The sequence below is a fragment of the Medicago sativa genome, chromosome 2 (genome assembly GCF_051527215.1).
Source record: "Medicago sativa cultivar Bolivia chromosome 2, Bolivia_mono, whole genome shotgun sequence".
NCBI classification, from domain to species: domain Eukaryota; kingdom Viridiplantae; phylum Streptophyta; class Magnoliopsida; order Fabales; family Fabaceae; genus Medicago; species Medicago sativa.
The window spans coordinates 5,086,115-5,098,052 of NC_140750.1; the positions used below are offsets into that span (position 1 = coordinate 5,086,115).

At 35.9% G+C, this 11,938-nt stretch overlaps 1 protein-coding gene across 2 annotated transcripts; it reads right to left on the reverse strand.

Moving 5' to 3' along the window:
- Positions 1-2,133: 2,133 nt before the first annotated feature.
- Positions 2,134-7,326, reverse strand: LOC146943855 (protein GID8 homolog). 2 transcript variants are annotated; one of them, XM_085742151.1, is made up of 7 exons: positions 7,234-7,326; positions 7,003-7,128; positions 5,985-6,144; positions 5,767-5,873; positions 4,262-4,393; positions 3,884-4,040; positions 2,134-2,460 (listed from the first exon to the last, which is right to left on the reverse strand). In XM_085742151.1, the coding sequence occupies exons 2-7, from the start codon at positions 7,051-7,053 to the stop codon at positions 2,342-2,344; spliced, it is 726 nt and encodes a 241-aa protein (XP_085598277.1). In that variant the 5' UTR covers positions 7,054-7,128; positions 7,234-7,326; the 3' UTR covers positions 2,134-2,341. The 2 variants fall into 2 exon arrangements, with proteins under 2 accessions (XP_085598277.1, XP_085598278.1); XM_085742152.1 differs by having other exon boundaries at positions 6,989-7,128.
- Positions 7,327-11,938: the final 4,612 nt, after the last annotated feature.

The window sequence follows — 11,938 nt, forward strand, 5'->3', positions numbered from 1 at the left end:
TTCTCTGGTGGTTTGTATGGTTTATGTGTTTGAGAGATCCAATTTAGAATTATTTGAATTTATGTTGTTTAGACCTGATTCGCTTTTGGTCGACTCAACTCAGACTGTTTGCTTACAGAGCTTTGGCTCAAAGATTTAGATCTTTCTTTTTTTGCGTCTCAGGTCGATTTATGGTTGCTATTGCTTTTTTTTTTTTTTGGAAATGTTAACTTGAAACTCGTGCATTCAATGTCTTAAAAATTGCAAAAGTTATACTTTTAATATAAAATTTATTTTTAATTTCCTTTTTAAGCTCCTTAACTTGTGTCCTTAGGGCACAAGTTAACATGACCTTTTTTTTATCATTGGAATGAGTTGTTGGTTAGTAGATTAGATTTGTTTTTTTGGTGGTGGTCGACTTTATAATCGTGATCGCTTGCGCACTATAATTCATTTTGTAATTTGGATTCGCGCACGTTTCACTTTATTGTAATCGTGGTGAGGGTTTTTTTTTTTAATCTATCTAGGATGTTGCAAATGGTGAAATTTCATTATCTCTTCTCCATTTACCAAAAAAATAAAATAAACAAGAGCTTTTTTTTATCATCCAACAAAATCTCACCTAGAGAAGATAATGGGAAACTTAATAATATAATCTCCTGGAATCACTAAAAAAGAAGTGATAGAATGATTTTAGTTAAGAAAAAACCGGAGAAGATATATCATAGCATAGCATAGGTATAGGTATCATTATTTTTATACTATAAAATTCGTTATACGGTCACAACAACATTCTGAATTCAATTCTGATTCTGATAGTGATACAACAACCTTTGTGGCTCTCTGCCCACTGCTCTCTGCCACCCCACCACCATCCTGTTTCTCTCTCTCTCTCTCGCTAAAACTCTCTCTCTATAATCTATAGAGAATTTTATCATCCCAACGTGACACCACTCTCCGTAGATACATAAACACAAACCATTTTCTCAAAACCTTCTTTGAAAGACCAAAAAATATTACATTCTGCCACTTGCTTTCTACTTCAGTGTCTCTTCTTCTCCAAACCCAGTATCAAAAGTTTTTACCTTTCCAACCATTTTCATCATCCCATCCCATCCCATCCCCTACACGATATACAGTCTTGTTTTTTCCCCTCCATCATTCACTCTCTCTCTCTCTCATTTATTTATTATTAGAAAGTTTTCAACTTTTTCTTTTTCTCTTTATAAATACCCATTGAGGAAAGTTCTTAAAGATTATAACTTTCCTTCTTTTCTGGCCAAGTTTCAAGCTTTGTGAAAATGGGTTTGTTGGAGAATTTGGAATGGGTGAATGTTTATGGAAAGAAGCGTTGTAGGAGTTTGTTTTGGAGGATGAGGGCTACATTGAAAAGGGCTTTGAAGAATGGGAATAAGCAGAGGCAAAAGTTTCATTATGATCCTTCAAGTTATGCACTTAACTTTGATGATGGTTGTTCATTTTCTCATCTTAGAGATACTACAGCAAAGAAATTCATTGCAGAAGATGTACGAGTTCAGGAGTTCAAATTCAAAGACATTGATAACACAATCTGGGTTTATGTCATTTGGATCAAGGCTATGTGATAATGATCATGTCACTGTTCATTTAGACAGCTTAGTTTTTATTTTTCATGTTTGGTTTTTTTATGTTCTTTTTATGTTTCTAGTTTAGTACTAGTAGATAAGATAAACAATGGCAGTTTTTTGTTTTTGAGGATCTTGTTATCATTCCTTGTGTTAGAGTACTATACAATACATCCTCAACTTTTGTCACGAGCTACAACACTTATTGTTTACATTCTTTTTTTACTATGTCTTTAGCAAGAACACGAGTATATATGGTATGGTATAATTTTGCTGGGTAGGAGTAAATTTTAGTCACACACGGTTCAGAAGCAACGATTAAATGCTCTCTGGAGAAAAGTGAAAACAGGGACCAATGTTGTTCCTCTTGGCCAGAGAATTGTTTTTTCATTAATGAAGATTCTGAGTCATAACTCATAACGGTCCCTCCTGGTAGTTGAAAATAAATGTTCGTATCATATTTGGCCTAGGCTAACTTCTGCTATCATCGTGATAAACCTTATTTATCTTCATATGCAACAGAATACTGTAAAAATCGGTAACATGAAGATAAAAGAAAAAGAATCGGTGATTGTATTAACAATCTTTTTGTACACCAGTATAAAACCACTGGAACAGCTATCTAGGATGAAATACTAACATCAATGTTATCAAACATCTTTCCATTAAAGTAAATACACAATTTTAAACAACAATGACCACAATCACTTCATCTAGAACCTAAAATCTTCAAATTGAAATTGGAATGTCACAAGTATTTAAACAGCATCTTCTAATGCAGCTGTGGATAGATCATTTATGTGAGGAAAAGCAGCTTTCTCATCCAGCTGGTTTTGGGCCCATATCAACATCTTCAGCAAGCTAGGAAGTTTTGGGTCTGATGGACAGAAAGAAAAAAAACAATATTAAGCAAATTCTAGGGCGTTGAATTAACAAATTCTTCAGGAAAAACATATAGCAAAGTAAGTTGAAGATTTGTAACAGTTTAGAAACAATAATCCATAGCCGCAGAACACAACACATGACAAAAGGGCAACCCAGTGCACTGAAGCTCCCGCATACGCAGGGTCCGGGAAGGGGTCCCACCATTTGGTGTATTGGACGCAGCCTTACCATGTTTTTACACAAGAGGCTGTTTCCAGGACTTGAACCCGTGACCTTAACAGTCACATGACAACAACTTTACCAGTTGCGCCAAGGTTACCCCTCAGACCACAACACATGATAGAATAACATAAATACAATCAAGTGCATAGAGAGATACAATCAAGTGCATAGAGAGATAAGTTCGCAAAATGCACAATTAAGATTGAAAGAAATAAAACAAATTGATGTCTAACAGCAACTCGGTGATACTTCAAACTCAGTTCTGCATCACAGCTTCTTATCATCCTTGTATATTATACACTTCATTATCCGCATGTTGAGCATGAACAAAATGGTTTGTCATATCAAAAAAAGAAAGAAAAATCCAATGGATCTTCAAATCAAGTGGATTCTGTTAGTAATAAGTCTCCTAGGGGAAGAACTTTTATAAGTAAATTTTCATTTAATATACTATAGGTTGCTTGTTTAACTATTAGTAATGTTATATATTAATAACTGTTATCTGCATAACCTCTATGTAACTGCTATAAGGAGTTAGCATTATAAACAAAGATGCAAAGGGAAAGAGGGGCATTTGGTAATTTGGATAAAGGATTGGTAGGGAGAGGCCAAGACTCACGAATTTCTTGAGATTCTATTGTAGTATTACTATTAATTTGTATTTTGGTATCAGTTTCTATCAGATTCCAATCATAATTTGGTTGCAGAAGTTGAAAACCACAAAGCAAAATCTTTCCCAATGAAAAGATGTGGGACATATGTATTGCCATTCAAAAAAAAAAATATGAGGGACATATATTATAAACGTAACATGAATTCCCAACGGCATGCAAAGGAAATCAATTGAACTACTGGTACTAGAGTTAGACAAATTGTGAAGGGTTTTGGTAGTTTGCATCAAGTTGTTGCATGTTTAAAACATATTGCCACCATGGTATACCTAAAATGTAAAGAATACAACTAGTTACAAAATGATTGATCCTGGCATATGAATAATAATAAGCCCTCTCGGCATTCCTAAGAATCTAGATTTATTAAAGCAGGCAAATATTTCAGAAAGTTAACCGCTTACAAGCGCTACAAGTTTGAATTCATTTTTATGGATATAAACCATCACAATGTACAATAAAGGAATAGTGGCTGTTTAATTGGCACAAAAAAAAAAAAAACAGCTTTTTGAAGCAAACACAAACCTTTTTCGTGACTCTGGCTTGTAAGTATAGCTGCATTCACCTCACTTGCTGTTTTTAGACGCTGTGATATGTCAAGAAGCTCTCCAACTGGACAGTTAGAGACATCTTCAAAGGCAAGCAGTGCAACAGTCCTCTCCAATTCTTCCAAAAAGCTTTGCTGGAACCCAAATTTCAAGCATGTGTTAGCACCAAGTTCTTTCAAAAATTGAAAAAATATAGATATTTTAGTTCCTATTTTGCTTTTTCTTGACTATAGGCAATCATTGCTTTTACCTATTTCACTGTTAATAAACCCATCAATAAAAATGCCAGAAATACTTCCCCAATGAAGCTATAATATGACAATAGACACACGAAAAATTCATTAGAATGGTTTACATTTTCCTCTCCCCTTGGGGCAAGCTCCTCCTGTGCAAACTCTAGAGCTTCTTCTATTTTTCCATTCCGGATTAGTTCGATCAGCCGCTGCTGTTGAAGATGGAAAAATAATTGGGGGTTTGTATCTAGTATCTGCAGGCAGTATTACACAATGAATGTTAATTTTATAGAACAGATGAATAAGACAAAGATCAAAGAATGCTCTGATGAGTACAAAAGTGACAAGGACAAAAAGAGGGAGTCGTTAGCAAAAAAATTAATGGAAAATGAGATCTCCACACAATTTTTCATTAAAAAAACAAATCTTTGATGACACCAAATGGACCTATGAAAAAATTGAGAAAAAGTGAAAAAATACAAGGGGGGAAAACAAAAACTTTGAAGCCCAGTGAAATGAAAATTCATAGGACTAAAGAAGATACCCAAATTTAATATCAGTACTTTTATGCAAGTTATATCCTCTTTTATCAAGATCCCACATCAACTGGAGTTATGGCCAAAGTACTTCATATGAATCACAAACAATCCTCACCTTTTGAGTTAGCTTAAGGCGCTGGGTTGAGTCTAACAAAGTCTAAGACAATATCAAAGCCTACCCTAATTGTTAACGAGCCATCCACATTTGTCATACTCCAAAAGTCTGATATTGGGTTTGGTTCCCATATCCACTAGCGATATAACAAAAGCAGCTCTTATGAGATAGCTGTTGGAATTGAGCTAGGTCTAGTCCAAATTCTAAGACCTCTATTGCTGATATTCTTATGATATCATCCTAATAAGCATATGATGTTAAGCAATTAAAGATAGTATATTACGACAAACTTGAAAGGGTATGTTGAGATCCTGCATAAACTATAGATATGGCCAAATTAGTTCTCTTAAGCTACAACACTTGAGTAAGCTTTTGGGATTGAGTTATACGTCTAACCCAAACTTTGTGACCAATGTTGTTGACGTTTTTATGATGCCTTCCTCGTAAGCATGTGAGTTAATCAAGCAAGGGTAGCAGGGCAGGAGAGAGCAAGGTAACTGTAAAAATTAGGAATCTTTAGGTATTCCTTTAATTGTACAACTTCCTAGATTGATTGTTATTACTCCTAGAGTATACAACTTCCTAGGTTATTGCTTACAGTACTCATTAAGCATTTAATGCAATTATTGTAAAACCTTATAAATACAAGGTGTATGACCTCATTATAGATACAGAGAGTTTACATATTTTTAGAGTAACTAAATAAAAGAGGCGGTGTCATGTTCTATTTAAATTCTGCATCAATTTGACCATAGTCATAAACAATGTTTGCATTAAATAAAATTGACCACATTCATGAACATTATGTGCATTATGTGCACTGCTCATTAAAAGTAAGAAAGACTAATATAGATAGAAAATGGCATTTCGCAGTTATAATGAAATTGGGGGAAAAAGTGATATGAGAATGAATTCCTTGAAGCATCTGGAAGAATGAAATTCATTCTCGTATAAAAAGGAATAGCAAGCTCACCTCAGGATTTAAGTCATTGACTTTCTCAATTGCATCTTCAACATTACCACTTTGTACTGCCTTCTTAACGGCCATCCGATCAGTAATTGTAGCAAGATCAATGTCAGCTGAAGATCATTAAGGGCAAGCATATATTGAATTACAAAAAAGTTTCCCCCCTCCCCCAAAAGAATAATAATAATAATAATAATAATAATAATAATAAGAAAAAAGGATACGCTCAGTTCCAGACTCCTTGCGAAATTTCTCTGCAGCGTCAACGAAGCCCTCGGTGACAAGGAAATTCATTACCAATTTATTCATGTCTTCTTTCCTAATCTTCACATTGTTAAGCTTCTTCTCCCACTCTTCCCTTGTTATCACCTTCTTTGATGCCGCCTTTACACATGTATTTCAAAGATGAAAATTATTAGTTTACCATTACCATGAAACACATGGGAATCACTACATTTCCATCACCCATGATGCACAATATTGACTACAACCAGTTCGTATATAGAAACACTTCTAAGAAAAAGACTCTTTATGAAACACACTTCCGTCTTATGCAAAATGACAGAAATTGACATACATCATTTTGTTTTGCTACACGTTTACATGCAAGAAAACAATACAATAACCTTCCATGTAAACTACAAACTCATATCTTCACTTTCCAGGGCATTTCTAGAAAATTAAAACACAAAACAAAACAAATTTGAACTCTTGTTCTAAACCACATTAAAATCACAACGAAATGGAATATAAAAAGAAAACATCAGGACTCTTTAACAACAACAATAACCAAGCTGTATCCCATTAAGTGGGATACACTACCTGGATCAAACAACGTCATAATGCTCTAATCATATATCACATCTCTATCTAATTCATTTTAATCGTTTCTTGTATATAGTTATTTCTATGTGTTCCTCTACCTCTAGTGATTTTACTACCCTTTGTTTGAACTACTCTCCGTGCTACAAAATCTACAAGTCTTCTCTCCAAATGCGCAAAACATGTAAAGTCGAGTTTCTAAATAGGTGCTACCCCAACTCTCTAAAATATTGTCACATCCATCGCAACTTCCACCATCCGAACTCTTAAACAAGCACAAATTAAAGATCTTTGCAAAAACCCACATTAAAAATATATACTTTTTAACAATTAACAAAAAAAATACAAATCCGCATATAAAATTCGGGGGAAATTAAGATAAGCAGTAATGAGATAAAGTGAATACCAATCCACACATACCATTGCCTCAATTTGTGCTAGCTGACGAATAACAATCCAAAACAATGACATCAGTGAACACGCACAGACCTCATTGTAACCCAAAATGACGCACCAATCCTCAAAATTTGAACAATTCAATCAAAACTGCAAAATCAAAATCGTCACATTCTTCGGATCAATAATTTGAAAATTGAAACCCTAATTAACGAAAGGGAAAAAATTCAGAAACAAGAAGAAGAGATAATTCACCTCAAATCGGAGAATTCTAGAACTTCGATTTCAACTTCTTAAATCGTACGGCTCTCTGAATTTCGATAACTTGCTGGTTTGAGTTTTTGCGATGATTGAGTTCGGATTCCGCTGCTTTTGTATGGGTCGGGTTTGTTTTATAGGTTTTAACAGTAGAGCCTATTGCTATCCACACCCCCAGTATCCACATAATATCTCCCCTTCAACAAATTTAGCTCCAAAAAAAAAAAAAAACAATGCGAATATTTTACTTTTTTTGTGGCCGAAATACGAACCCAACCTTGTATATATTATGGATTGTCCATACCAACTGTGTTAAGCTCACGAGCATAAACAATGTGAATATCTAAAACAAATGAACAAAGTATAATATATAGTTGTTTTGATATATAAAGAGTAACATTAAAAAAAGTTTAAAAATTCGAAAAAAAAATTAAAATAAGTAACCTTCTAAACAAGAATTACCTTTGATCTTTATCTTTAGTTTCTTAACTTGTGTCTTGAGGGCACAAGATAACATTTCCCTTATGTTTATGGTGTCTCTAATGCAGTTGTGAGAAGATGATGTAAATAACCTTGACAAAATCTATAATAAGGTTGACCTGGTAATTTTATGTGCTAATTATTTCATTGATAATGTGTGTGAATGTATCTGACGTATTTGAATTATTTTCTTTTAAAAAATGTGCATTAAACATGATTGCTCTAAGAGCAATGTGGTGCAAGCAGTTATTGCATGATGCCTTGGAAAATACCTTTGTTGAATATAACTGCATCTGAACAACGATGAGTGAACTTTTACGACATTTTATATATTTTTTTGGTTACAACGACATTTTATATATATCAAGAAAAGTATATAAATAAAATAGAGATAAAAAAAATATATATATATTTTTACTAAAGGCTAAAATATGGTATTGGTCCCTGCAAAATAGGTCAGTTTTGGTTATAGTCCCTGCAAATTTTTTTTATAGTTTTTGGTCCCTGCAAAAATAGGTCAGTTTTGGTTTTAGTCCCTGCAATTTTTTTTTATAGTTTTTGGTCCCTGCAAAAAATTTTGTTTTTGGAAATAGTCCCTGACCCCAGTTATGTGATGATTTGTCACTTTTATAAATTAAAAAATAATTATTGTATCTGTTTTATTATTATTTTTTAATTAAAAAATAATTATTGTTATATAAATTATAAAAAATAATATTCTTTTTATTAAGTAAACACATATGCCACATATGCACAAAAGTGACAAATCATCACATAATTTGGGTCAGGGACTATTTCCAAAAACAAAAATTTTTGCAGGGACCAAAAACTATAAAAAAAAAAAAATTGCAGAGACTAAAACCAAAACTGACCTATTTTTGCAGGGACCAAAAACTATAAAAAAAATTTGCAGGGACTAAAACCAAAACCGGCCTATTTTTGCAGGGACCAAAAACTATAAAAAAAATTGCAAGGACTAAAACCAAAACTGGCACATTTTGCAGGGACCAAAACCATATTTTAGCCTTTACTAAATACATCTATCAAATAATATTTGTGTATTCATCATGGTAACAGATGAAAAGTGGATAATATTAAATTGAGATGGAATGCAAGTGATATCAGTTAAAGGGTACAACTAAAAAAATAATTAATATTGTCTTAGAAAATTTAAAAGGTTCATTTATTTCGAAAGTAGACATGTCCTCGTGAGTTTAACTCAATTGGTATGAACAATACATAAAATATACAAGGTCCGGGGTTCAAACCCCGACCACCGCAAAAAAAATTGAAAGTAGACATGGCAACAAAATTTGCCCCCGTCCCAAATTTAACGGGGAAAAGGCGATTTAACTGGTGCGAGTGTGGGAGAAATCTAGATTTTTAGTACGGGGGCGGGGCGGGGGCCGGGGATGTTTGCACCCGCCCCGCACCCGCTTTTTGAAATTTACTTTATTAAATTTTTTAATCTTATCTATATTATATATAAAGAAAACTAAAGAGTAGGAGAAAGTATGAGCGCTCCGAATTCTTCGGTAGGGTTTACGTTCGCCGCACATCGTATGGATACTGTAATCAAAGAGAAGCCGCCGGACAACGCCGCGACGGATAGCCATGATCATGCAGCTGTTATGCAGCAGTTTCAGAAGATATCCTTCAGGGATATTCTGACAAAAGGTCAGCAAAAGACCCCTGCCAAGGAGAAGGTGAATTTGGTTGAGAAGGGATTGGTGAAGATCACGTACGAGGGGGGAACATGCTACTCCCCAAAGTTCATCTAGAGGACAACTATTTCAGGGACCTGTGTAATCCTTGGAAAGAAGCTTTGGTGGTGAAAGTACTAGGGAAGACTGTGGGGTATCAGACTTTGAAGGACCGATTGACGAGGCTTTGGAAGCTTCAGGGAAAATTTGAGATTATGGATGTGGACCAAGGGTTCTATATGGTGAAATGCGACATGCTAAGTGATCGAGAAATATCGTGACAGAGGGGCCATGGATGGTATTTGATCACTATCTTGCCGTTACGCAATGGTCTCCCGAGTTTGCTGCTCCAACGGCCAAAGTGGAAAAGACAATGGTCTGGATTCGTTTCCCTGGGCTTAACCTCCTTTACTATGATGAGAGTTTTCTATTAGCACTTGCAGCGACGGTGGGTGGACCAGTGAAGGTAGACAGGAATACTTTGAATGTTGAACGCGGAAGATTTGCTCGAATATGCGTTGAGATTGACCTAACTCAACCAGTCATTGGTAAGGTGTGGGTTAACGGCCATTGGTATAAGGTGCAATATGAGGGTTTGCATATCATCTGTTCGTCATGCGGTTGTTATGGACATTATACTAGGAACTGTGTGAAGGGCGTGCAATTGGGTCAACTCAATCAACAACCAACGGTGCCTACGATACAACCATCACAGACTAGCATGAACCCACCTACAAAGGAGGTGGTGCAGACTAGAGTAGAGGTTGGGGAGCACCCGATAACTGAAGAGGAAAGAGATGTGAACACCATGGAGAATCAAACGGAGGCTTTGAGTAATAACAGGGAAAAGGAAGATGCCACAATGGAAATGCATGGGGATTGGCTGGTGGTTACGAGAAAGAAGCGCAATAGTGGGACACATAACATTGGAGGTAAAAGAGGACAAGTGGCAGATATGAGGAATAAGGGAAAGACCCCCGCTAAGGATGTTAGACATGAACAGCATGCTCAGGGGACTATGGTGAATGGGAATCCTAGAAAGTGGGTTAAAGCTAAGAAGAGAAGATTTGACACACTAGGTCAAGGGATAGAAAAAGCTGGCCCGAGTATGAGTAAAAATGTGGGGAGTCCACCTAAAGCCACTCAACAGACTCATGGACTCCTTAGAAAAAGCCTGAATAAAACATCAGAATCTATGCATGCTCAACAAGGGCAGGTAAACGAACAGTTTGAAGGGTTAAGAGGGATGGATAATATTCCTACTATAACCGCTAAGTTTGCTATGGGGACTACGAAGGAACGGGGTAAAGATGATGATGGCATTCTCTCGAATCTGTCACAGCAGAGAAAGGATCATGAGGATTTGAGTTCAGACGATGAAGAGCTGGTGACGGTGCGTGAAACTCCTTCCAATGGGGAGGAGGAAATGCATGATACGTGTTAACAGGAGGGATCCTGGAGTCTACATCCCTGATTTAATTGTTTTTTTTTTATGATGTTAGGCTTTAAGGATGTTACAGTGCTCTCTTGGAACATTTGGGGGCACTTAATAAAACTGCTCACAGACATTTGAAGGATCTTATTCACAAATACCACCCATCCTTCTTAATTGTCATGGAAACTCATGGTGTTTATAGTAGGACTACTAATTTTTGGAACAAGGTTGGATACTCAAAGGTGGAGATAGTAGAAGCTCGCGGCCAGGCTGGGGGGATATGGATCTTGCAACAAAATGGGAGTAATGTGAAAACTTAGGTAGTGGATGTCTACAGAGATACAATTACAGTGAAACTGTCTCTCGGTGGGGACTCTTGGTTTCTCACAGGTATCTATGCTAGTCCAATTTATTCTCAAAGACAGGAACAATGGCACTATTTAAGAAATCTTCAGTCTAATCTAAATGGTTCATGGTTCCTTGTTGGGGATTTTAATGAAATCATACATCCTAGTGAACAGAGGGGAGGTCATTTCAATCAAACTCAGGCTGATTTATTGCTGCGAACAATGGATGCGTGTAATTTATTGGATGTTGCTACAGCCGGTGGTAAATTCACTTGGGCTCGTAATTGTGCAGGGCAAAGGAGAGTTGCGAAGAGACTAGAATGAGGAATGGATAATATTAATTGGCGCCTAGCTTTTCCTGATGCGTATATTGAGATTCTTTGCAAATTTCATTCGGACCACAACCCTTTGTTATTACGTACTGCGTGTCGTACTCCTACGGCAGGTCCGAGGCAATTCAGATTTGAGGCAGCTTGGATTACTCATCCTGACTATCAAAACATTGTTCAACAAGCTTGGGATGCAAAACGACCTTGCCCGATAGCGGCTTTAACTCAGGTTCGAGATGATTCTATTACTTTTAATGCTGACGTTTTTGGGAGCATAAGGAAACGAAAGGCAATATTGGAGAAGCGATTAAAGGGTGTTCAATTATCTCTTGAAAGAGTAGATTCTGCGAGGATGGTCTATTTGGAGCAAGAGCTGCGCCTTGAATATGATAGAATTCTTTGTCAGGA